Source organism: Vombatus ursinus, unplaced genomic scaffold (genome assembly GCF_900497805.2).
Source record: "Vombatus ursinus unplaced genomic scaffold, bare-nosed wombat genome assembly UNPS02014863.1, whole genome shotgun sequence".
In the NCBI taxonomy this organism is placed as follows: Eukaryota; Metazoa; Chordata; class Mammalia; order Diprotodontia; family Vombatidae; genus Vombatus; species Vombatus ursinus.
The window spans coordinates 33875447-33900723 of NW_020954641.1; the positions used below are offsets into that span (position 1 = coordinate 33875447).

The following is a 25277-nucleotide window of genomic DNA, read 5'->3' on the forward strand; positions in this document are numbered from 1 at the left end:
GCGGGTGCGGGGGGGGGTATACGTGAGCGTCTAGGGGGGGGCGCCATGGTCGCCCTTGGCGATGGCCAGAGCTCCTTTTGAATCTAGAGCAGCTCCAGCTACATAGTTAATAAGGCAGTAGGCAGGGTTCCCACAGTCCTGGGGATCCAGAGCTGGAGTTTCCATGGGCGGCGGCCTCCTTTGAAAGACAGCTGGGGAGGGGGATGGTCCTCTTCATCTCCTTTTATTGCTTCTTCTTTCACCCCACGGCCCGGCTTAGTGTAGCCCCGGGGGTCTCACCCCAGCAGAGTTAGGAGTGTTCTGTATCAGACGGATTAATGCCATCCTACCTCTGACTGCTTTTCCAAGGAGGTCCTTGGGGGTGTAGAAGTCGTAGGGAGAGATGTGGTTGACTGACTCTGTTTCCCAGGGGGAGGGGAAGTCCAGATCAGAGATGAGCCCTCTTTGAGAAAGAACCAAGGTAGTTAGGAGTCACCAGATGTGTTATTAACAAGTCCCAAGGCTGTCTCCATCCCACTTAGGGGAGGGCATAGGGCCAAATCCGAGAAGTGATCCAGGATATTAAAGAAATACATTACCCCCTGAATTCCCCTCTCCCAAGATTCTCTTTGGAACGTATTCTTCTGGGGAGAGAGCATGGCTGCTGGAACCAATCATGCTGACTTGGTTTCCAGTGCCCGGCCCTTTAATCCTGAAATCATTTTTATTGTTGGTTGCCAACCAGAGCCCCAAGAAGAAGGTTTTCCTTTGGGCGTCTGACGGTCCCCTTTCAAGGTGTTCAAAAGCATAGGCTTTCAAATGAAGACAACCGGTATCCTTTTCCATTTCAGCTCTATGAGATCTTTAGCTGCCTCGCAGAACTGGGTGCCATTGCTCAAGTTCATGCAGAAAATGGAGATATCATCGCCCAGGTAATTGTCCAGCCAGTGAGAATGTGCTTTCCATCTGGATCCTCAGGCTTCTCTGTGCAAGAAAGGACCACGTATTCACATTGACCTTAGGCCACTGGATAATAGATTTCGAGCTGGAAGGGACCATAGAACTCACTGAGTCCAACTTCCTCATGTTACAGATGAGGAAACTGAGGCCCACCATAGTTAAATGACTTCCTGGTAAATGTTTGAGGCAGGATTTGAGCCCAAGGCTTCCTGACTCGAGATTCCGTATTCTTTCCACCTCACCGAGGTCTCAACTTCAGCTCCCTTTTCTATAAAATGCGGACAACAAAAGCATCTACTTCACAGGGTTATTGTGAGGTTCAAATGAGCTAATATATGTATTTTATGAACTTCTTATTGTTGGGGCAGCTGGGTGGCACAATGGATAGAATACCAGTCCTAGAGTCAGGAAAACTTTTCTTCCCAAGTTTAAATCTGACCTCAGACACTTAGCTGTGTGACTTTCAGCAAGTCACTTAATGCTATTTGCCTCCGTTTCCTCATCTGTAAAATGAGCTGAGGAAGGAAATGGCAAATCAGTCAAGCAAACCCCAAAAGGGATCAGGAAGAGCTGGACACAGCTGAAACTACTGAACAACAGCAGGGTTTTTAACACTTAACAACACAGGGTTTAGACTCAGATCATCTGACTTTCAGTGCATTGCTCTTTCCATAGCACCATGTTGCTCTCCCGAAAGTTACTGGTGATTTTTCCTAAAGTGAAAATAAGACCTAGTTGCTCAAGAGTCATTATCCTAAAAGGAAATCCTTTTTGGAGCAGGATCTATCCCAGGATGGAAAAGGGGAAATTAATTTTTTAAAATTAAGACTGAACCTGATGGGGGACTATAGAACTTACTGCCGTGATGCTGAAAGAATGTATTTTTTTAAAGATGGGCTGGAGAAATTCCATTGGTTTCCTGGGCATATTGAATGACCTGTCATAAGAGTGGTGAAAGTTAGGCCCCAAAGCCCAAGCGGATCATTTGTAAGGAAGCAGGAAGTACTTACTGTGTGCTTGCTGAATGGGTTAGATGAGTAGATGCATTATGCAAAAGAGCTAGCCATCCAGCAATGGAGAAGGAAGAGAAAACAGATCGTCCAGCTCTTTTGTTAGTGATAACAACAACTCTCCTTTCTGTTATGCAGCCAAGTGTTTTTTCTTTTTAACAACCCTGCGAGCTAGGTGGTAGTTAGGAGATAGGTATTTTCCCATTTTAAAGAGATGAGGAAACCAAGCCTCAGGAGTGAACGGATTTTGAAGGACTTTAACATGGAGGGAGGGGTTAGGTTGGGACAGAGAAGCAGGTTTTGGTGCACTATGGGGAAAAAACTTTACAATGATGAGTGCCATCCAGAAGTAGAAGGCATTAGCCACCTCCAGAGGGAGAGAATTCCTCCTCATCACTGACGCGGACACTAGATGGCTGGTCAGGGAGATTGTAGGGGAGGTCTCTGTGCCAGATAATCATCGGACCATGTGGCCTGTGGTTTCCCTTCCAGATATCAGTGCTCACGTTCTGTGTCTTTCCTGATGTCATCACAACTTACTAAGCGACAGAGCTGGGCTTTGGGCTTGGTTCTCTTGACAACAAATTCATTGATTTTTCCACTACACATGCTATTTCTCAGGGTTTGTTTGATCGGATTCCCCAACGAGAAACTGTTCCATCAGCCATTTGGGTATGATAACAATAGTCATAGTTACTGACAGTGGTAATTATAACCAGCATTTATATAATACTTTAAGGGTTGCAAAGTACTTTACAAACATAATTTCATTTTTTTTTCTCATAACCCTTGGCAGTGAGTGCCATTATTTTCCCTATTTTACAGTTGAGGAAACTGAGGTAGACAGTGACTTGTCCAGGGTCACACAGCTGTTAAGTAACTGAGGCCAGATTTTAACTTGTCTTTCTGACTTCAGGTCCACTGCTCTATGATGATAATAATAATAATGATAGCTAATAATATTTTTATAGCAGTTACTGTGTGCCAAGCTCTGTGCTAAGCCTTATATAATGATCACCTCATTTGATCTTCACAGCAACCCTGGGAGGTGGATGCTATTATCATCCCATTTTACAAATGAGGAAACTGAAGCAAATAAAGGTTAAATGACTTACCCAGAGTCACACAGCTAGTAAGTGTTTGAGGCCAGATTTGAACTCAGGTCTTCCTGACTTAAGGTCTGACAATAACAACAACAATAATAATGATAGTTAACATGTATATAGTGCTTACTGAGTGCCAAGCACTTTTAAGCACTTTACATGATTATCTCATTTGATCCTCATGTCAACACTGGGAGGTGGGTGCTGTTGTTATCCCATTTTGCAGATAGGGAAACTGAGGCAAGCAGGAGTTAAGTGACTTGCCCAGGGTCACACAGCTAGTAAGTGTCTGAAACCAGATTTGAACTCAGATCTTCCTGACTTCAGGTATGATGCTTAACAGCAACAACAATAATAATAGTTAATGCATATGTAGCACTCACTATGTGCTTATGTGATTATCTCATTTGATCTTCATACCAACCTTGGGAAATGGATGCTATTAGCAAACTGAGGCAAGGAGGAGTTAAGTGACTTGCCCAGGCTCACATTGCTAGTAAGTATCTGAGGCCAAATTTGAATTCAAGTCTTCCTGACTCAAAGCCCAGTGCTCTATCCACGGCACCACCTAACTCTTTTTCTCAGAAGTTTTTGATGAACATGTCCACCCAAGTGTGGGTAAGAATGTGCTTAGATCCATTAGGACTTAGAGTGGTTCTAGTTAGGGTGAAGAATCTTCCTGGAGACCTTCCTTCCAGCTCTCTGGCACCAGCCTTGTCTGTCAGGAAGAGTTCTCCCCATGTAACTGTCAGACTCTGGATTTTACCGTGATTTTACCTTGGGGAAGATGATGGGGACAGTGTGTCTTTTCAGCGTTCTTAGGACTGTAGGGGAGAAGTAGATGTGTGTATGGGAAACTGTGGCAGCACCATCTGTGTGCGCCCAAAGATATTCCAGACACTTTGTGTGAAGGTTGAAAAGGAGAATTCTCAGCAGCATTAGATAGAAACTCGCTTCTCCTTTGAGTGCCAGAGACCCTTCTTTGAATGCCCAAGCTGCTTCATCAGGATTCTCCATAGACCTACACTGGATGCTTGTTGACTTATTTTGAGAAGACAGAATGGCGTAGTGGGTGAGGTCTTTGAAGTCCTGGTTTCTGTTGCTATTCTAGATGCTTCCTAGCTGTGTGATCTTGGGTAAGTTATTTAACTTCTCTGTTCCAGCCACAGTTTCCTTATGTATCAAATAAGGGAGTTAGATTTGATGGCCTCTGAGCTGCCTACCAAATCTAAATCCATGCTACATTTAAAATGTATGGTAGCCTTTTCAAAGCAACTCCTTTCCTTGTCTTTTCTCCTAAGACAGTGTGCCTTTGAGTCTGAGTTTCTTGATGCCAAAGGGCCTTTGAGGCTCATTGCCTTCTTGCAAACAAGAAACGATTGAGGGCACTTTTCCATTTGGAGGAATTTCTAGTATTGTTTATTAAGTTTAGCCTTGGCTATGAGAGATCTTGTTGTCTAACAGAAGACGGCAGATGTACCCTGGGATTTCGAAATCCTTATGTAAAAGGAACCAAGAAAAAGAAACAAACTTGGCTCCTTTTAGTGCAGAGTAGAAAAACCAAAAATCTTCATTGCAAAGTTGTAGATCAACAGCAGAATCTAAGAGCCTGGGCTCTCATAACCCTTCTGCAACTGGGCTGCCTAGAGCTCGTGTAAGGGTGTCATCAGCAGGTGCTTGGCTGGCATTTGCTAAGCAGAAGGCACCTTGGAGATCATATACTGAAACCCCTTCATTTTATAGAGGAGGACTTGTCCTGAGTTCAGCCACAGGCAGGATAGTATTGTCGCTTGAGTTGGGAATTCTGAGCTGCAGTAGGACTAAGCCAATTGGGTGTGTCCACAGTAAGTATGGCACCCATAGGGTAAGCCCCTATAAGTATGGAGTTATGAGGCTGCCTAGGGAGAGGTGTGTTGGCCCAGGTTGGAAACAGAGCATGTCAAAGCATCTGTATTGACTGGGAATGGAATCAGTGAGGGGATGTTGTAAATCCAGCCTGGGTGAGATTGGGAAACCCAATTTTCCATAGAGAGAGAAAAGAGGGAGGTGGAGAGAAACACACACACACACACACACACACACACACACACACACGCAGAAACTGGGACCAAAGCCTCGTAGAATAGTTTAGGCACTACTTGTACAAGTAAGCATATAAAAAATGGATAACCTCAATGCCCAATTCATTTTGTTCTTGCTTTTTCATAAGAATGAAGAGGCAACTGGAAAAATAATGCCTGCTGAATCTTAATGAGTCCCTGCTTTTCACATTGAAAGAATAGTTTTTGCTCTCAACACCTCATTGCTCCCAAACAAAAGAAGGCCTTTTCATTCCTATGGAGAGGAACACTTCAAAGGTGTACATTATCTCCATTTTTCACCCCAGAATGACCAAAGCAAGCTTCTAGAACAACAGACCAGGCTCTTGATGTTTTTATGCATTCTTGGAATGAAGCTTGTTGTTTTAAAAGAGAATCAGGATGACCTATTACAAATCGTTCCAGGATTGTTATCCTAATTTGACAGCCCATAAGCCCACTAGCTCAGCAGCCTTCTTCTGGAGAGCTGAGAAAGTGGTTGGTGGATTTAGAGGTCAAGCTGTGATTTATAGAATCACAGGATTTAGAGATGGAAGGGACCTTGGAGATTATCAAACTCTTCATTTTACAGATAAGGAAACTGAGGTCCATAGAAAGCAAGTAACTTGCTTCAAGTTTATGCAGGGAGTCAGTAGCAAAGCTAAGATTTGAACCCACATCCTTGGACCTCAAATCCAACTCTCCTTCCATTATCCCACATAGATTCTCTCCTGTCTGTGCAACTGTTGTTAAGTTTCCAGGTATCCTAGAGCTTATCTTGAGGAGCGGAATCTGTCCTGAGTCAAACTAATTAGTAGCATTATTATTTTCTTTTAGTTACCCCTACTGCGTGCTATTCCTGCCAGCTAGTAAGTGAAGATGGGGGTTGGTGTCCAGAGGAGATGGAGCCAGAAAGAGGGATGAATGGGATAGATTTCATGAATACTTACTGAATTGCAGATGAGGAAATGAAATGTCCTTTAGTCCTTCCATAGTGAAGGTTCAGAATACAGTGTTGTCTCTCTAATCCAAATTGTAGTTCAATTGAATAACAAAGTGCTCACCAGATATAAGCGTCCTCCTCTTAAGGGTATTACCCTTTTTTTGCATTATTTTGTGGTTTAAAATGCACTCACGCGGTGCATGCTCAAAGTGCACACACCTGCATGCTAGGAAGGATGTGTGATTTCAGCAGTGTCATTAGTTCTGTGGTTACTACTTCCCCCACCAGCAGAGCAGAGGAGTTCCAGGGAATTGTTTGTCTACATATGTAGCGCAGTCACCTGGTTAGCGTCAGAGGTGGGATATGGAGAAGCAGTATGTCATACACAGAGAATGTCGCTGGCTTGAAGTAAAAGATAAAAACTATAATTTGATAAGAATATGCCTTGTTGAGCAGAGATAGTGTGTAAGGACTGGATTTGATTTAGGAGATTATAGAGCTTAAGTAGGAAGGAAATTCAGAGGTCGTTTGGTCCAACATCCTCCTTTTGCAGATGAAGAAAACTAAGGCCCGTGGAAGTTAAGTTGACTTGCCCAAGGTCATACAGATAGAAAGTATTAAAACAAGAATGGAACCTGGGTTAGTAGCTCTCACCACTGTACCACACCGCCTCCCTGGGTTCAAATCTCATTTCTGTCACCTACCTGCATTGTCTTGTTCAGGTTGTTTCCTCTCTCTGGTCCTCAGTTTCCCCATCCATAAAATAAGAGAAGTTGGGCTCAGTGGTTCTTCTAAGCATTCTGATAGAGATCTCATGGTTCCATTTTCTTTTTCTGTCCTTAGATGGAAACATTCTCTAGAATTCTCTACCTTTTTAACTGATAGAGTTAATTGGTGTCGTTGACACGTGGCTTTTCATCCCTCTAGGAACAAACCCGGATGTTGGAAATCGGAATAACTGGCCCGGAAGGCCATGTGCTGAGTAGACCAGAGGAGGTAAGTGGCAAAAACTAAGGAAAGAAACAAAAGCTGGGGCCGTCTGTGTTCCTCTCTGGGCCCTCCCTGGAGACAAGCTCTTATCAGAAGCAGGCTTTCTTCTGTGCGTCCTGTAACTTGTTTTATGTCAGATGCATTTATGTTTGGCGGTCACTCCTAGGGAGTGTGTACCTCTTTCCCTCCCCCCACATGCAGCTGTGTGTGTGCTCACACATACATTTTTGCACGCACTCATCTTGGAGATGGAGAAAAGTCGATAAAGAGAGGGAAACTATATTGAAGCATTTTATCAAAGGCTGTCTTTGGCCGACACAAGCAAAGAGTACATCAAAATTAGAAAGGGATTGCTAAGAAAAAGAGGGGTATGTCCCTTCTAATCTCATTAAAACAGGGGAGATCCATAGACCTTTGGGAATGACAGCAGGAGGGAAACTTCTGAATTCCTTCACTCCCGAATATAGCTGTGGATTCATCATCGTGGTCCTGAATTTCAATTTTTTTTCAATCCCAGAATCGCAATCCCTTGGACACACAAGTGGATGAGGAATTATTTCAGCTGCTTTCTGACATGCTGTAGGTTTTATATAAGTTGATCACTAAATATTCCATGTCCTCCAAAACTACAGTTACCAGGATTCCTTCCCATTCTGGAATTGGTAATTCTTTTGAATATTGGTGGTCTTTATATCATCATGAGTGTAATAGCTAACATTTGTATAGTTCTTTGGGGTTTCAGAGCTCTTTTATTTAATCTCGTTTAATCTTCACAGTAGCCCTATGAGGTAAGTGCTAGTATTATCCCCCTTTTACAGATGAGGGAACTGAGGCTGAGAGAGATTGACTTACCTGTACTTACCCAGATAAGAAGTGTCAGGCAAGATTCAAACTGATTTCTTCCCCACTCCAAGTATAGCATTCATGTCCCTGTAAAACCCAGCTGCCTTGTATTTCATTTGTCTACTAGGTTCAAGATTAGTGAGGGGATGAGGGTGCGGTACAGTAGAAGGATTTGTATGCGTGTCTCCAGAGTAGCACTCATTTGACATGGTGGCATATGCCTGTAGGATTGGGAGTTGTTTGCCCTCGTGGTAAATAGTAGGTTGGCGTCATAAAGGCTAGCCTGCTGGCATTACGGAATGAGCCACCTAGAACTGATTCTTTGTGTCTTGCATGTAAATAAATAGAACTCGCTTCCTGTTCTACAATTCTGAGCCAATGTTGGTGATAGGAGGCAGAAACCCCTAAACAGAAGGGTCTAGTTCTCCGCCCCCCCCCCCCCACACACTTGTAATGATCTCTTCTTTTCACTGTTACTTGAATTTGTCATTGGAATTCATTAGCAGCTTTTGACCCTGACTTACAGGCCAGATACGTCTTGCCTGTAAAGTCAGTCGCCACCATGTGGGAAACAAAGCCAGATTAATTCCACAGGGTAGGTTGGTTTGGGCTAATCGGCGCCATTCTCGAAACCATTTCTAAAGGCTAACCACTGAGGAGATGTGCTTGCAAGATAGATTCCTTCAGCTGGGTCACTGAGGGAGTCTGCAGTGGGCCAATGGCCAGGGGATTTCAATGAAAGGCCTATTTTTGCCTTCTCTGGTTTGGCTCACTCTCTCTTTCCCCCTTTCTTCTTTTTAATAAGAGGCCTTTCAGCTGTAGCATCTGTCAGAACCTTGGAAGCCCGTGTGGGTGAAGTCAGAGAGGGTGATGTAACACTCCAAAGATAGGTTGCCGAAGTGCTGGAAATCCATGCCGTCCTGGGAGAGAGGGAGATCAAAGGCCAGGGTTGAGGTCATAGGGAGCTGAAGTGGTCAAGACAGCTGCTCAGAGGGAGGGGTTATCAGGGAACAAGGCAGGCCCTCTCTAGTTCAAAGCATACCGAAACCATACCTTGAGTGGTGCTTCGAGCACTGGAACCCAGAGGCTCCACAGAGAAACTTGTGAGGATAATAGTCTGAGAGATAACAGAGGGTCAGTGGCATCCTACTCGGTCATCTGGAAGCCCAATGTCACCTTCCTTCCCCAGAGAGGAAAAAGTTGCTTGTGATGAGTACAAACTCAGCTACTCAGATTTATGTTGTCTACAAGCTGTGTGCTTCCCAATGAGTTTTTTTTTCTTCAAAAATTATTAATTAAAATTGGTTTATTTTAAAATAAGTTTAATATATACCTAAAATAGCTATAAACTTTTAGAAATAACAGTCACTTCCTGCTCCATCCTCTCTTATGCAAAGTAAAACATTTACAGAAATCCTATCAACATTTGTGCAAAACTTTTCACCTGTATTCTTTTGTAAAAAAGTAATAAAAATGGGTTTATTTTAAAATAGGTATGATAAATACACACACACACACACACACACACACACACATATATAAAATAGGTATAGACTTTTAGAAATAATGGTCACTTCCTCCCTTTCAGCAAATTAAAACACACAAAACCTACCAACACACTGATGCCATATCTGTTGGTATATATGACATCTTGTACTCATACTCCCCCAACTATTTATTGCCTTCTGCTTCAGTTCAATTTTAAAAAAATATTCATTAAGTATCTGCTAAGTGCAAGGTACTGCAATTAGATGTAGAGACAAAAATAAACAATCACAACCATTTTCTACTGTTGAGCTTATATTCTGCTGGACTGTATATAGCATATACACAGATCGTAGAATTATAGCTGGAAGGGACCTCTGGGGTTATCAAACCCAATTTCCTCATTTTACAGACAAGGAGACTAAAGGCCAGGGAAGCCAAGAGATAGTAAATACAAGGTGGTTGAAGATAGGGAGGTGCACAAATAACTGGGGGGACTTACTGAGGTAATGAGTGTGAAAGGGCTTTGTGATGCCTAATGAACTAAACAAGTATGGTATATAGTAGAAGCTGTGTTCCAGAATCCCTGCTTTGGGTTTATAAGAATTGGGTTTGATCTTGGACATCCCACATACTGTTCTCTTAAGCTTGTGACCTCACCTTGGTGGTAAGGAAGGATTAATTAATTTATGGTATGACCAACCCCTTGGATTTGACCTTGCAGTCATGTTACTCAGAAGATACCAGGGTTTGAGGCTATGGTTCAGCTGATTGTTTCAGACAGACCTTCTGGTACTATGATGGTGTTTTCCTAGAAGGGTGGGGTAAACCATTTAGTGGGATGGGAAGATAAAGGATGTAATATTATTTCAACCTTGTGTAAGTACACACATGGCATGGGTGTTTACTTAACAAACAGAGCCAGCTGAAAAATACAGCTTCCTTCTCTGTCAGCCCATGACCACCCATCTCCATGAGGAATGGCACCGGATTCTGGAAGGCGGAAGGATTGGCAGGTTTGTTGGGGAGGGTGGTCTCCGGCCTTTCTGATGTCTTGGTTCCTTTCCTTCTAGCTGGAAGCTGAGGCTGTTTTTCGGGCTATCACCATTGCCAGTCAAACAAACTGCCCTCTCTACATCACCAAGGTCATGAGCAAGAGCGCTGCAGACCTCATCTCTCAAGCCCGCAAGAAAGGTGAATTGTGCTCTTGGCGAGATCCCCCTGTGCCTCTCACTTCATTCCTCTGCTTCCTGGCCGGTGTCCCCAAGTCTTTGCTCTGCCGAACATACACATGTGGGATTTAGGGTACTAGCTCTAGATTTGAAATAGACCTCAGATGTCAGGGAATCCAACCCCTTATTTTGCGAATGAGGAAATTGAGGCCCAAGGAGTTGAGTGACTTGTTCATAAAATGTAGGCCCTTCCCTGTCTATCCTGGGCACTTTTTTACACATCCTCACTGTTGTTGTTTACTGCTAATGATGCCCATTATTCCAGTGTCTCTGGAAGAATAATGTTACTTTAAAGGCTGGGTGGAGTCTGCTCACTGGCATTTATCAAAGACCTCGTCCCTTCACCTGACTGGTAGACGGCTTGACCCCAGAATGAGTGGTCTCTGAGTGGTTATGAAAACTGTAGGGACAGACAGTGAATGAAGTCAGGGAAGGATGGAAGAGAGGAGAAAGGGAATGTTTTCGGATGAATCCACCAGGGTTTTCGCTTTAGGTGAATGTTGATTGCGAGATCATTAGGTAGTAGCAAAATATTTTGAGTGGAGGAGAAGCTATGAGAACAGACAGTAGTTTAAATACCACATTTTGGACTAAGTCCCCAAAACTCCACATGTAAGTGATTGGGGCTGCTAAAAATAGCCCAAGCTGCCTTTTGATGCCTAGCTTCCCTGAGGGTGGGTGGCCGGCCTGTTCTTGTGGGCAGAGAACTTTTTCTGTCTAGGCAGCCCCGAGAGATTCACTTGGGTTCCCTGTATTACCCACTTGACAGTAATTCTACTGTGTGTGTGTGTGTGTGTGTGTGTGTGTGTGTGTGTGTGTTTTTTACTATGGTGTTAAACTTGTCATCTGACACTATATTGTTTTTCCTTGATGCTTGAGTCACAAGTGGGCTGGATCTGGGAAAAGGTCCCAACTTTCCCCTGTTCCACTCCTTCCTTTCATGGAGAAAAGTAGAAACTAGGCAAGTATACACACGCCTGCAAAGCCATCCTGGGGACCACTTCTCCATGCTGGTTCTCATGAGTATTTTGCTGCCCTGAGAGGTTCTGCTTTGAATGCTGTCCTTTTGCACAGACTTGACCTTGAGTTCTGTTTTCTTGGATTGGTCTGTTCCCTTACTGGGGGGGAAATTGCTCAGAGCCTTTGGACTCAAGTGAAGGTTGCTTAGGAAAAGATGAAATAAGATTTAGAGCCAGAAGGGACCTTTAAAGCCTGCTGAGTCAAACCCCTTTGTTTCCTAGTTGAGGAAGTGATTTCATAGTGTTGAGTCTTTGCTCAGACCCTGCTTCATGTCAAAGAAGGTCCATACTGCAGGTCTGGTATAAGGCTTCGTATGGCCAGTAAACCGAGTGTCAAAGGAAATAAAGCATATTTTAGTGAGGAAAAAAAAAAACTGACCCTAGAGAGGAAGTATGTCCCTGAAGATTTCATTCCTCTTTCTTTCTCAAGGGAAGAGAAAAGATAATCCTGAGCAAGGAGACTCAGTGGTGTTCATGGTCAGTGTTGGTTGAGTTGTTGATGTGTTTCCAAGGTCTTTGGTGACCCAGGTTCTGAGAGGGGCTCCTTAGGACTAAATGCCTCTGACTGTCAGAGCCTAAATGAGTTTTCTTCACTTCTCCACCATTGCATTCTTCTTGCTATTTCTCCATATAGTTGTTTTTCCTTTCTTTTTTTTTCATTCTTCATGCATCTGCATTTTTCAGTTGAATTAATATTTATAGAGAGCTCCTGGAGCATCAGGCAGATTAACATCACGCATTTGGTTTCATCGGAGTATGCTAGGCATTCTTAAGCCAGACCTCTTCTGTAGCCTTAAAGGGGAGACTTTGTGTTGAGGAAGAAAGATAAATGAGAGTTAGAAAGGGCAGGGCTGAATGTGGTTCTGGCGCTCAGAAGGGGGAATGGAGCTGATGAATACCATCTTGGTGCTGAGAGTAGATTTCAGTGCTCATTGACTTTTTTTCTTTTTAAAATAACTTTTATTGCTATATTTTATTTTTATAGTCAACTAACAGTTATTCATTAAGCATTTATTAAGCACCTGCTATTTACCAAGCTCTGTGCCAAACAGTGGGGATTCAAAGAAAGACAGAAGACAGTCCCTGCTCTCAAGGAGCTACCAGTCTAAGAGGGGAGAAATCATGCAGATATCTATGTAAGCAAGATACATATAGGATCATTTGGTGATAATCAGCCTAGGGAAGGCACTAGCATTGAGGGGGATTGGAAAGGTTTCTTGCAGAAAGGGGGATTTTAGTTGAAACTTGAAGGAAGCCAGAAAAGCTACATTTCCCAGTATATCCCTCTCTCTCCCAGAAAGGCATCCCTCTTAAAAAATGAAAACCTCAAAACCGTCTAGCAAAGCTACTTCTAACACATCAGAAAAGTCTGATCTCATCTCTAGTGTTTTACATGTAGAGTGTTCCATCACATCTCTTCTTTGGGACCAGCCTTGGTCTTTGTCATTTAAATTCATTCAGTTTCAATCATTTTATTCTTGTGGTTCTTTCCGTTTATAAGATTGCAGTCATTGTAGATATTATTTTCTAGGTTCTGCTTGTTTTGCTTTGCATCTGTTCATATAAGTCTTCCCATGCTTCTCTGTATTCATTAAATTGATTGTTCCTTACAGCAGAATAATATTCCTTTGTATTTATGTATCATAACTTGTATGGTCATTCTTCAGTAATCTCATCTACCTTCTGATGGGTATTTGCCTTTAAACAAACATTTATTAAGTGTCTCCAGTGCTGAGCATTGGGAATACAAAGACACTGATGAAACTGCCATCCCCCCAAGATGCTGGGGTTCTCCAAGGATAGAATTTCACAACTTTATTCCTTTGCCTCAACAATCCCCTAGACTGCCATAATTCACTGTTCTTCTGCTAGGATCCCTATTAATGAAGTCAGATGGGATTCCCTCTCCGATGAGGGCTCCCTCATCAAGTGGTCCATTGGAGACTTAATCCCTGGGGACATTTAATCCTTTGCTTGTCCCCAGAGTTTTTCTTGGTGTTCTTGGCTTACTCCTTGCCTAAGATTGAAGTGATGAAAAAGGACTGGAGGTAATCTTTCTTCTATTGAGAAAGCTTTGGCTTTGGGGCAACAGTGGAAATCCTTACTCAGATTAGGATCTAGTTATCCCTGTTGGTTTTGGGGAGATGATGAGCTTAGATCTTTCTTGTATACTACTCTGGGTACCTTGTCATCTTTGTTTTCTAAACCTGCGATGTCATTAGCTTAAGAATCTCCCATGAGTTTCCACCCATGTAGATCTGTATGTACTCTGCACCTTATAGTCTTAGAGACGTGTCTGGTGGCACTAAGAGGTTAAGTAAATATAATAATTACAATAATAGCTAACATTTTTATAGTCCTTTAGGGTTTGTAACACCCTTGACAAATACTATTTCATCCTCAAAACAACAGTGGGAAACGGGTGCTATTATTATCTCCATTTTATACATGAGGAAACCAAGGCTGACAGAAATTAAGTGACTTGCCCAGGGTCACACAGCTAGTAATCATATGACGCCAGTTTTGAACTCAGGTGTTCCTGACTCTGGGCAGCTAGGTGGCACAGTGGATAGAGTGCTGGAACTGGAGTCTGGAAAACTTCTCCCTGAGTTCAAATCCGGCCTCAGACGCTTACTAGCTGTGGGAACCTGGGCAGTTCACTTAACCCTGTTTGCCTCAGTTTCCTTATCTGTAAAATGAGCTGGAGAAGGAAATGGCAAACCACTCCGGTTGCCAAGAAAACCCTAAATGGGGTGTAGAGAGTCAGACATGTCTGAAATGACTCAACAACAACTTTCTGACTCCAGGTCTGGCACTCGAATCGCTGTGCTACCTTAGGTGACTTGTCCAGGATCCCACAACTAGTATGTATCTGAGGCAATACTTGAACCCAGGTCTTCTAAAAATGCCTCTCTTCCTTAGGAAAAATCATTACATAAATCAGGCCTGCATAGTATCTGCATGATACAGGTTCCTCCTTCTCTTTCTGCCCTCTAGGAAATGTGGTGTTTGGTGAACCCATCACAGCCAGCCTCGGTACAGATGGGACACACTATTGGAGCAAGAACTGGGCCAAAGCTGCTGCTTTTGTGACATCTCCCCCACTGAGCCCTGACCCCACCACTCCGGACTACATCAACTCCCTGTTGGCAAGGTGGGTGCCAGCTAACAATAATAATAATAATAATAATAATAATAATAATTTATTATTATTATTATTATTAACAACAACAACAACCAACTACAATGTATGTGTGTACATATACATAGTTTATGTATTATCTCTTACTCTTCACAACTGTCTTGGGATGTAGGTTATGTGACTTTCCTAGGGTCACATAGAAGGTATCTTAGGCAGCATTTGAACTTGGGTCTTCCTGACTCCCAAGTCCAGTACTCTATCTGTTGTTTCACCTAGATGTCCCAATGGTCATTCATGTACCACAGGGCTGCACTTCAAGTATGCATGCCCTCAGGTCATGCAACGCCAGCTAACACTGCCAAAGTGCAAAAAGGGGTCTTGAGTGGAAACAGTTTAAGAAACCTTGCCATAGAGCAGCGTCTGGGATAGAAGGAAGAGAGCAGAAGGTCGAGTGGAATCTCAAATGAATTCGTTCCCAGCGGGACAGCTGGCAGCAGAGAACGGTTCTGAGCAAAGCGGGGTTAATCTGGTGAAGATTTCAGCTGCAAGGTGCCCTGTGGCAGAGGCATGCTGGGGCAGACCCAAACTGCTGAGGAACAATGGGACTTGTCAGGCAGATCAAATACAGACACTGTGCGAGCTGTGAATTCTAGAAATTCTTCGGAGGCCCAGGGCTGGACTTTCTTGTGTTTCTCATCCATGCTGACATCAGCGGTGCTAAAAGAATAATGAGTTCCTGTTGAAGAGTTTGTAAAGACTCCTGGAGCAAATCGAGGGTACCCAGCGCCATCTTGTCCTCTGCTAGATCTCACACCCTAATAACAACCGTGTTCTCTGCTGTGCGGCTTTAAGAGTCTGTCTCTTGATGGGGTGTAGGGGAGTGGATGGGAGAATCTAGATCTATGTTTTCATTGGTGTAGGGGGACTCTCTCTACCAATACTCTCTTTCTCACTCATCTGCAGTTCATAAATCCTAGAGAGTTGCCTGGGGTATAAGGATTTGGCCAGTGTCATATAGCTAATATGTGTTAGAGGCAAGACGTGAACCCAGGTCTTTCTGACTCCAAAGTTAATTCTCTATCGACTATACCGTGCTGCCTGTTATTATAATCATCAACATCATCGTCATCATTGAAGGTTTGTCATCACTTTAAGGTTTGCAGGGGCAGCTAGGTGGAGCAGTGGATAGTGTCAGGCTTGGAGTCTGGAAGACCTGAGTTCAAATCCAGCCTCAGATGCTTACTAGCTGTATGAACCTGGGCAGTTCAAGTAACCCTGTTTGCCTCAGTTTTCCTCATCTGTAAAATGAGCTGGAAAAGGAAATGGCAAAGCACTCCAGTATCTCTGCCAAGAAAACCCCAAATGGAGTCACAGAGAGTCAGACATGACTGAAACAACTGAAAAACAACCACAAATTAAAGTTTGTAAAGTTCTTTACAGATATGATTTCATTTGATCCTCATAGCAACCCTGGAAGGTAGGTGCTCTTTGTTATTGAGTTGTTGAAGGTGAATCTGTGTGACTTCGGTCCAGGCTCTCTGTCCACAGAGCCACCTAGTTGCCTTTTAGGTGCTATTACTGTCCCTGTTTTACATGGATAACTGAGGCAGAGGCCAAGTGACTTGCCCAGGGTCACCCAGCTAAGGAAATGTCTGAGGTAGGCTTTCCACTCCAGTCTTTCTGCCTCCAGGTCCATCTCTATCCTGTGTGCCATTTTCCTGCCTTCTACTTACCTGGTGGTTTGTTCTATTTGGCAAAGTGCTTTTCTGGTCAGTATCATCAAACATCTATTGATTACCTACTGTACGGAGAATTCCATGCTTGGCACCAGCCTTCCAAAGCCCTGGGAGTGGCCGATGATATGTTTGGGAACTTTATAACTACTTTGATAGATAGATAAATAGACATAATATTTACCAAATGCTTACTAGGTGCCAAGCACTATGATGAGGACTCAGGGAATTGACCCAGAGTCTTTGCAGTGGATAGAATGCTAGCAGGAAGATCATTTTTCTGAGTTCAAATTCAGTCTCAGACACTTACTAACTATGTGACCCTGGGCAAGTCACTTACCCTGTTTCCTCATCCATAAAATGAGCTGGAGAAGGAAATGGCAAACCAGAATCCAGAATCTTTGCCAAGAAACCCCAAATGGGATCACAGAGTGGGACAGAACTGAGCAACAACTTCAGACTTCCGAGACCTTTGTTCTTCCCATTCTACTCCATTGTACTTTTGATAAAGGAAAAGGGAAGAAATAGTGCCTACTATGTGCCAGATGCTATGCTAAGCATTTTTGAAAATATTATATCATAGGGATTGTCTCACATGGATTCAAATTGGCCCTTTGATTTCATTGGCATAAGAAATTCCCATGCAAGGAAATGCCTACCGTGTAAGGCAGCACCTTCTCTTCACCATACAGTCTTAAGACTTGCCTAGAAGATTGAGAGGTTTAGGTAAACGTGCCCATGTAAGACAGCTATTATGTGGTGGGACTTGAACCCAGGTCTTGGCTTTGAGGTCAGTTCCCCATCCACTCTATTATGTCACCTTTCCATTCTCTTTCTAAGAGGATGAGAATGAAAATAAAAAAGATAGAGAGTGATGATAAAAAGAAATAAAGCATCTTTATATGAAAGAAAGGTTAAAACCCAAAACCTTTCACTGTAAATATACTTTAAAAATATGGTGATTTTATGTAATTTTCTTTAATATATACCCTTTTTTTCCTCTTAAAGAGATATAGTGTTAGGAGTATAACCTATATTTAAATCGAGAGTATAGTAAGGATAAGGGATCACTCCACCAGTATTAAACAGTTATCTCTGGCCATTTTTGGTGGCCACATCCATTACTAGAGTTGTTCACTGCTGCCCCCTGGTGACAAGTGTTATTAATGCGCAGCCTCCCATCCCACCAGGCGTGGGATCATAGTGTCCTAGATTTAGAGGTGAAAGGGACCTGAAAGGCCATTTGGTCCATTGCTTTCATTTTACAGATGAGGAAACTGAGGCCCCTGGAGGTTTGAGGGACTTGCCCAAGGTCACGTAGGCAGTAACATTGGAGGTGGGATTTAAACCCTGTTCTGTACCTGTAGATTGAGTGTTGTTTATACTCTACTGTGCCCTCTTGTTTTCCCAGAACAGAGTGTTAGAGCCAGAAGGGACCTTAGAAGTCACCCATTTCAAGCCCTTCATTTTATTTTATAGAGGCATGGAAACTAACCTGAGGCCCAGAGAGGGGTTTTACACATCCAAGGCCACATGGCAAGAGCCGTCGCTGGAATGAGGGGAATGGAACTTTCTCCTGTACTCCCCCTGATGTTCTTTTACGGATGTCATAGATGTATTTGAATCTTACTCTCTGAGGTGTTCCAAGTCCTCTGTCCATAATAATGTACCTAGTCCTTAGATTTTCTTGTAGTTAGAATCTGTGTCCTGGCTTCAGTGGCCCTGAGATGACTTGTTCCTCGGACCGCCGTGCGGCAGAGTAGCCTCCATATCTTTGGTCTTTTAAAAAAATCATCATTGGAAAATTATTGTTGTGAACAGAAATAGTCTCAATAAAATGAAATATGTTTTTCTCTCGAGCTTTTGAGTCAGAAATTCAATTGTAAAAGAATTTAAATGGACTTTTAACACATTGGAACCCCTGAAATGGATTGAATATACTTCCTGGTTTATGGGTTATTGATTAATATAAGGAACCTGTTCCCATGGCACAATAAAGTATAGTGAGGTAGGAGTCTGAGCTGTCACGCTCAGTGTACCACAAGAATGAACCTAGTAGAGTCATTGAACAATGTGCTCACACTCTTGGCATAGAGCTAGTATCCTAGTCAGGAAGGGGGCAGTCAGACATAGACATGGAACAGGTGGGTAACTAACTGCCCACTCACTCATCCTATCAGTTCCTCTCAAACGTGGAGGCCCTGAGATTCTCTAGCAGCTGGGTGGTCAAAGTGGGTGGAGTGCTTCTTCTGTGTAAATTAAGAAGACCTGAGTTCAAATCTGACCTCAGACACATACTACTTGGGTGTCCCTGGGCAAGTCACTTAACCTTCATTCGCCTCAGTTTCTTCATCTGGAGAATGAGGATACTAACAGCACTCATCTCCCAGGCTTGTTGTGAGAATCAGTTGAGATAATAATTGTAAAGTGCTTAGCATGATGCCTGGCACATAGTAAGTGCTATATAAATATTAGCTGTTATTATTGTGATAAATATCATCATCATCATTATTATAAGGCACTTAGCACAGTGCCTGGTACATACTAAGCCCTATATAAATGTTAGATATTATTATTATCATCATTATCATTATTGTAAAATGCTTAGTAGAGTTCCTGGTACGTAAGTGCTATATAAATGTTAGACATTGGTATTGTTATTGTTGTAATTATTATCATCATTATTATTACTATTATCGTCTATGAAAGAGGACATATACATATGAAAAAGCTGAAGCCTAGGGAGATTTAGTGACTTGCTGTAAGGTTACATCAATAGTTAAGTGTGGAGGAGTGGGATTTGAAGCAGGTCCTTTAACTTTTTGCATTGTACTACCCTGTCTATGAAAGGGCATCTGTCCTAGGTAGCAGGTTGTCCTGAGGTCCTTTCTACAACTTTCCCTGACCTAATACTTTTCTCTCTCTCACCAGTGGGGACCTGCATCTTGCTGGGAGCGCCCACTGCACATTTAGCACAGCTCAGAAGGCAATTGGGAAGGACAATTTCACTGCCATACCCGAGGGCACAAATGGGGTAGAGGAGCGCATGTCTGTCATCTGGGATAAGGCTGTGGTAAGAAACTGGGGGAAGGGGGGAAGGATGAGTTGACCCTTCCTCTTGAACCCAGGATGAGGTTTAAGAACTGGAACTCAGGATAGGATGAGTGAGTTAACAAAGAAGCATTAATTAATTGAGGCAGCTAGATGACTCAGTGGATTGAGCACTGGGCCTGGAGTCATGAAGACCTGAGTTCATATCCAGTCTCACACACAAAGTAGCTGTGTGGGCAAGTTGTTTAACATCTGTTTGCCTTTATCCATTGAAACAGGAAATGGCAAATCATTCTGGTATCTTTGCCAAGAAACCCTATGTATAGCATTGGTATGCTATGGGCCACGGGGTGTCGTATAGTCGGATGTGACTACAACAACAATTATTATCAATTAGCTTTGCTAATTGCTAATTAGCTTTTGTCTGGAAAGAAAAATAGAAAAACGATGAGGGTTTTCTGGCCCTAAATATAGTCTGGTGAATTCTCCTTAACACTGCCATCAATCAATAAACATTTATTAAGCACCTACAGCATCCAAGGTGCTGTGCTAAGTACAGGAAGAACTGAAAGGCCCTAAACCTGCTGAAATTGAGTCCCTCTGGCTGTAGTTTAACATTGACTTTCACCATCATTATCACTATCAATTTTTTTTAAATGCTTTAGGTTTTACTAAGTGTTCTTCTAGAACTTGAGAAGTTCTTTAAAAAGGGCTCATTTGAACCTCTATAATCCTGCAGTGCATACTACAAGCATTAGCATCCATATATTACAGATGAGGAAACTGAGGATCAGGGATTTGCTCATAGTCACACCTCTAGGCAGGATTTGACTCCAGATTTTCCTGATGTTGAGTCTCGCAATTTATCCACTCTTTCATGCTGCCTTATGGAGGCGTATGATGACATCCTGTGAGAAAACACCTTTCTGGTTGTGGTATATAGTAGGAGCTTAATAAATGTTTTTTGACTAGAGACTAGACACTTATTTGGTTAATTTCTGGAACATTGCTTGTTCGATTTCCTGTTGCACACACTTTCACCCTTTTCCTAAAAATGTTGTGTTAAGGCATGTTAATTTTGGTTACTCTGTGAGATTTTGGTTCACTCTGTGATGTCCCTAAAGTACTCTTTGACCGTATCATTCCCCTACTCAATAAACTTCATTGCTCCCAGTTACCCCTAGGATCCATGCAACCTCCTCCTCTGGCTGGCACTAAAAGCCCTGGCCCCAGCCTTTTCAAAATTATTTCCATAATTATCCCCCTGCATTCACATGATGGCACAGCCAAACTGGACATCTTTCTTTTCCTCACACATGATATTCTGTGTCCCATCTCTGAACCTTTTCCCATGCTCCCTTATTACATCTACCTCTTTAAATCTTCCATTTTCACTTTCGACTTGAGTCCTGTCCTGATCCTCCTTGCTCCAAATTACCTTGTAAGTGCCTTCCACCAAATTACTCTATTAATTTCATATACATTTTATAAACTTACAATGTACGGTTTTTAAAAAAAATAGTATTTTTCCCCAATCACATGTCAAGTCAGTTTTTGGCGTCTATTTTTACAAGATTTTGAGTTCCAGATTTTTCTCTCCCTCCCTCTCCTCCCCTTTTCTGAAAATGGTAGGCAGTTTGATATAGGTTATGTGTGTGCTACCATGTAAAACATATTTCCATGTTAGTCACAGTTGTGAAAGAAGAAATGGATCAAAAGAAAAAAAACACAAAAAAGGATCAAGTAAGTGAAAAAAAAACATGCTTTGATTTGCATTCAGAGTCTGTCAGTTCTTTATCTGGTTGGGGATAGCATTTCCCTTCGTGAGTCCTTTGTACCTGTCTGGGATCACTGTGTTGCTGAGAAGAGCTGAGTCATCCATTGCTGATCATCCCACGATGTTGTTGACACGGTGTGCAGTGTTTTCCTGGTTCTGCTCATTTCACTTTGCATCAGTTCATACAAGTCTTTCCAGGTTATTCTGAAATCCACCAGCTCATCATTTCTTATAGGACAGTACTGTTTCATTACATTCATATACCATAGCTTGTTCAGCCATTCTGCAGTTGATGGGCATCCCCTTAATTTCCAATATTTTGCCATCATAGAAAGGGCTTCTATAAATATTTTTGCACATGGAAGTTCTTTTCCCTTTTTTATGATTTCTTTGGAATACAGACCTCGAAGGGGTATTGCTGGATCAAAGGATATGCACAGTTTTATAGCCCTTTGGGCATAGTTCCAATGGTTGGATCAGTTTACAACTCTACCAGTGGTGCATTAGTGTCCCAATTTTCCCACATCCTCTCCAACATTTATAATTTTCCTTTTTTGTCATATTAGCCAATCTGGTAGGTGTGAGATGGTACCTCAGAGTTGTTTTAATTTTCATTTCTCTCATCAAAAGTGATTTAGAGAGCACTTCTTCATATGACTATAGATAGCTTTGATTTCATCATCGGAAAACTGCCTGTTCATGTCCTTTCACCATTTTTCAATTGGGGAATGGCTTGTATTCTTATAAATTTGACTCAGCGCTTTTATGAGAGACATTTGCCGTAAATTTTGTTTCCCAGTTTTCTGCTTTCCTTTTAATCTTGCTTGCATTGGTTTTGTTTGTATAAAAGCCTTTTATTTTCATATAATCAAAATTATCTATTTTACATTTGTAATGCTCTCTATCTTTTGTTTGGTCATGAATTCTTTCCCTCCCCTAGATCTGAAAGGTAGACTATTCCTTGCTCTTCTTATTTGCTTATGGTGTAACCCTTTGTGTCTAAATTACGTACCCATTTTGACCTCATCTTGGTATACAATGTGAGATATTGGTCTGTACCTAATTTGTGTCTTACTGTTTTCCAACTTTTCCAGCAGTTTTTGCCGTATAGTGAGTTTTTATCCCAAAGGCTATGGTCTTTGGGTGTGTTAAACACTAAGTTACTATGGTCATCAATTGCTGTGTCTTATGTACCTGATCTCTTCCATTGATCCCCCTCTCTATTTCTTAGCCAGTACCAGATAGTTTTGATTATTACTGCTTTATAATGTAGTTTGAGATCTGGTCTTGCTAGGTTGCCTTTCTTTGTATTTTTTTTTATTAATTCCCTGGATATTCTTGACCTTTTGTTCTGAATTTTGTTATTTTTTCTTAGGTTTGTCAGATAATTTTTGGTAGTTTGATTGGTATGGCACTGAGTAAGTAAATTAGTTTAAGGCAGAATTGTCATTTTTATAATATTGGCTCAGCCTACCCATGAACAGTTGATATTTTTCCAGTTGTTTAGATTTGACTTTATTTGTGTGAAAAGTGTTTTGTAATTCTATTCATATAGTTCCTGGGTCTGTCTTGGTAGGTAGACTCCCAAGTATTTTATGTTGTTTATGGTTATTTTAAATGGAATTTCTCTTTCTGTGTCTTGCTACTGGGCTTTGTGGGTCATATAAAGAAATGCTGATGATTTACATGGATTTATCTTATATCCTGCTACTTTTCTATTAATTATTTCAAATAGTTTTTAGTTGATTCTCTAAGGTTCTTTAAGTATGCCATCATATCATCTGCAAAGAGTGATAGGTTTGTTTCCTCATTGCCTATTCTAATTCCTTCAATTTCTTTTTCTTCTCTTATTGCTATAGCTAACATTTTTAGTACTATATTAAATAATAGTGGTGATAATGGTATAATGCACACTTCTTGAGAATAGAGATTGTTTCTTTCTTTGTCTTTTTATCCTCAGAACCTAGCATGGTTCCTGGCACACAGTAGGTGCTTAATAGATGTTTGTTGATGGATTTAATTGTTTGAAAAATTGGGGTTGGGGGCCATTGACCTATTCTGAACCTATTCATTATTGCACCAAATAGCTACTGTCTAATAACAGCTTAAAGATACCCAGTCCAAGACATTTAAACTCGGTAGGTAGTCATTCACCTTCCTTGAGAAATGATAATAACCATGTTTAGTTTTCCATTGTCCAGTGGTCATTCCCTAATAGATCCTGAGGCTTACCATATTGAAATTCTGTGACTGCAGTGTTTGAAGGGCCCTTGGCCATCTGAACCCATGTCACCATGTCCTAATTTGGCTCTGGGTGAGGAGGCTGTGCATTGACAAATGACCATTTGCACTTGAACAGGCCACTGGGAAAATGGATGAAAACCAATTTGTAGCTGTGACAAGTACCAATGCCTCCAAGATCTTCAACTTGTACCCTCGGAAGGGGAGAATATCTGTGGGTTCTGACAGTGACCTGGTCATTTGGGATCCAGATGCTGTGAAGATTGTTTCAGCCAAGAACCATCAGTCGGTAAGGCTTGTTGTGCTGGGGAAGGAATTGGTATTGGTGGTGGTCGTGGTGGTGGTGGTGGTGGGGTCATGGGGTCATAGGGTTTAAAGGTAGAAGGAGGCCTTAGAGGCTATTTAATTTTTCAGAGCAGGAAAAAATGGGACCCAGGGACTTTGAGTGACTTTCCCAAGATTTATGTATAGAGAACTTTGTTCCTGTGGAAGAAATTTCACATATAAAGAATAATAACTGCAGTCCATTACACTACTATAATGGCCCTTTCTTTGTAATCCAACTTTTAATTGGAAGGAACCTCTGAGGTTTATAGGCTCACAGATTTAGAGCTGGAAGATATCTTAGAGATTATTGAGTCTGGGCCCCACCCCTCGTTTTACAGAGAGGCCTAGAAAGGTTAAGGCTTGCTCAAGGTCACACAGGCAGTAAGTGGTAGAGCAAGGATTTGGACCCATCTCCCCTGACTCCAAATCTCATCTCATTTGCACCCTAGTGTGCTGCCTTTCATATAGTCTGAGGCAGCTACGTGGTACAGTGGATAGAGCACCTGGCCTGGAGTCAGGAAGATTTATCTTCCTGAGTACAGATATGGTCTCAGACACTTATTAGCTGTGTGACCCTGGGCAAGTTACTTAACCTTGTTTGCCTCAGTTTCCTCATCTGTAAAATGAGCTGGAGAAGGAAATAGCAAACCACTCCAGTATCTTTGCCAAGAAAGTCACGAAGAATCAGACACAACTGAAATGATCAAACACCACCAACAAAACTCGTATAGTTCACCTTCTCATTCCAGTGTAGGACGAACTACTACAAAATCTATACCAGATGATTATCAAGCTGCCACTTGCATTTCCCTGTCTCCCTAATGAGGCAGCCAATTCTGTTGCTGTACAATTCTGTTAGAAAATTAATTCTGAAATTGAGCCTCCAAATCCTAATATCTTAGAAGTTGAAAGCAGCCTCAGAGGATATCTGGTTAGTTTAACACAGATTTCAGAGAGGATCCCTCCTGTGCTGTTCTCAGGAGGTGGTTATCCAGCCTCTGAAGGACAGCTTACCACCTGCCAAAGTAGACTACTCTGTTGTAAAGACATCTCTAATTGTTAGAAAGGGTTTCCTTGTGTTGAGACGAAATCTGCCTCTGAAACTTCTACCCATTTCTCTTAATTCAGTTTTTTGGGGTCAAGAAAAGAAAGCCTGATCATTCTTTTACTTGAAAACCCTTTAAATATTCAAAGACAGCTCTCTTAATTTCCCTAGTCATCCCTTCCAGGCTAAACATTCCTAATTCCTCCAAATAATCTTTATATGACATGGTTTCTAGTCCCCTCTCTATCATGGACATCCTTCTCTGTATGCTCATTGTTTCTCCTCCTTTATTCCTGCATGTGTGTATGTGCATGCACAC

At 42.1% G+C, this 25277-nt stretch overlaps 1 protein-coding gene across 2 annotated transcripts in view; it reads left to right on the forward strand.

The window, feature by feature from the left end:
• DPYSL3 (dihydropyrimidinase like 3) overlaps positions 1 to 25277 on the forward strand; it is a 141108-nt gene that overhangs the window by 108131 nt on the left and 7700 nt on the right. For both annotated transcript variants that reach the window (XM_027841726.1, XM_027841727.1), the window contains exons 6-11: positions 831 to 911; positions 7001 to 7069; positions 10465 to 10585; positions 14640 to 14796; positions 19449 to 19590; positions 23705 to 23875. In XM_027841726.1, coding sequence (XP_027697527.1) covers positions 831 to 911; positions 7001 to 7069; positions 10465 to 10585; positions 14640 to 14796; positions 19449 to 19590; positions 23705 to 23875 — 741 coding nt within the window. The remainder of the gene's footprint in view (positions 1 to 830; positions 912 to 7000; positions 7070 to 10464; positions 10586 to 14639; positions 14797 to 19448; positions 19591 to 23704; positions 23876 to 25277) is intronic.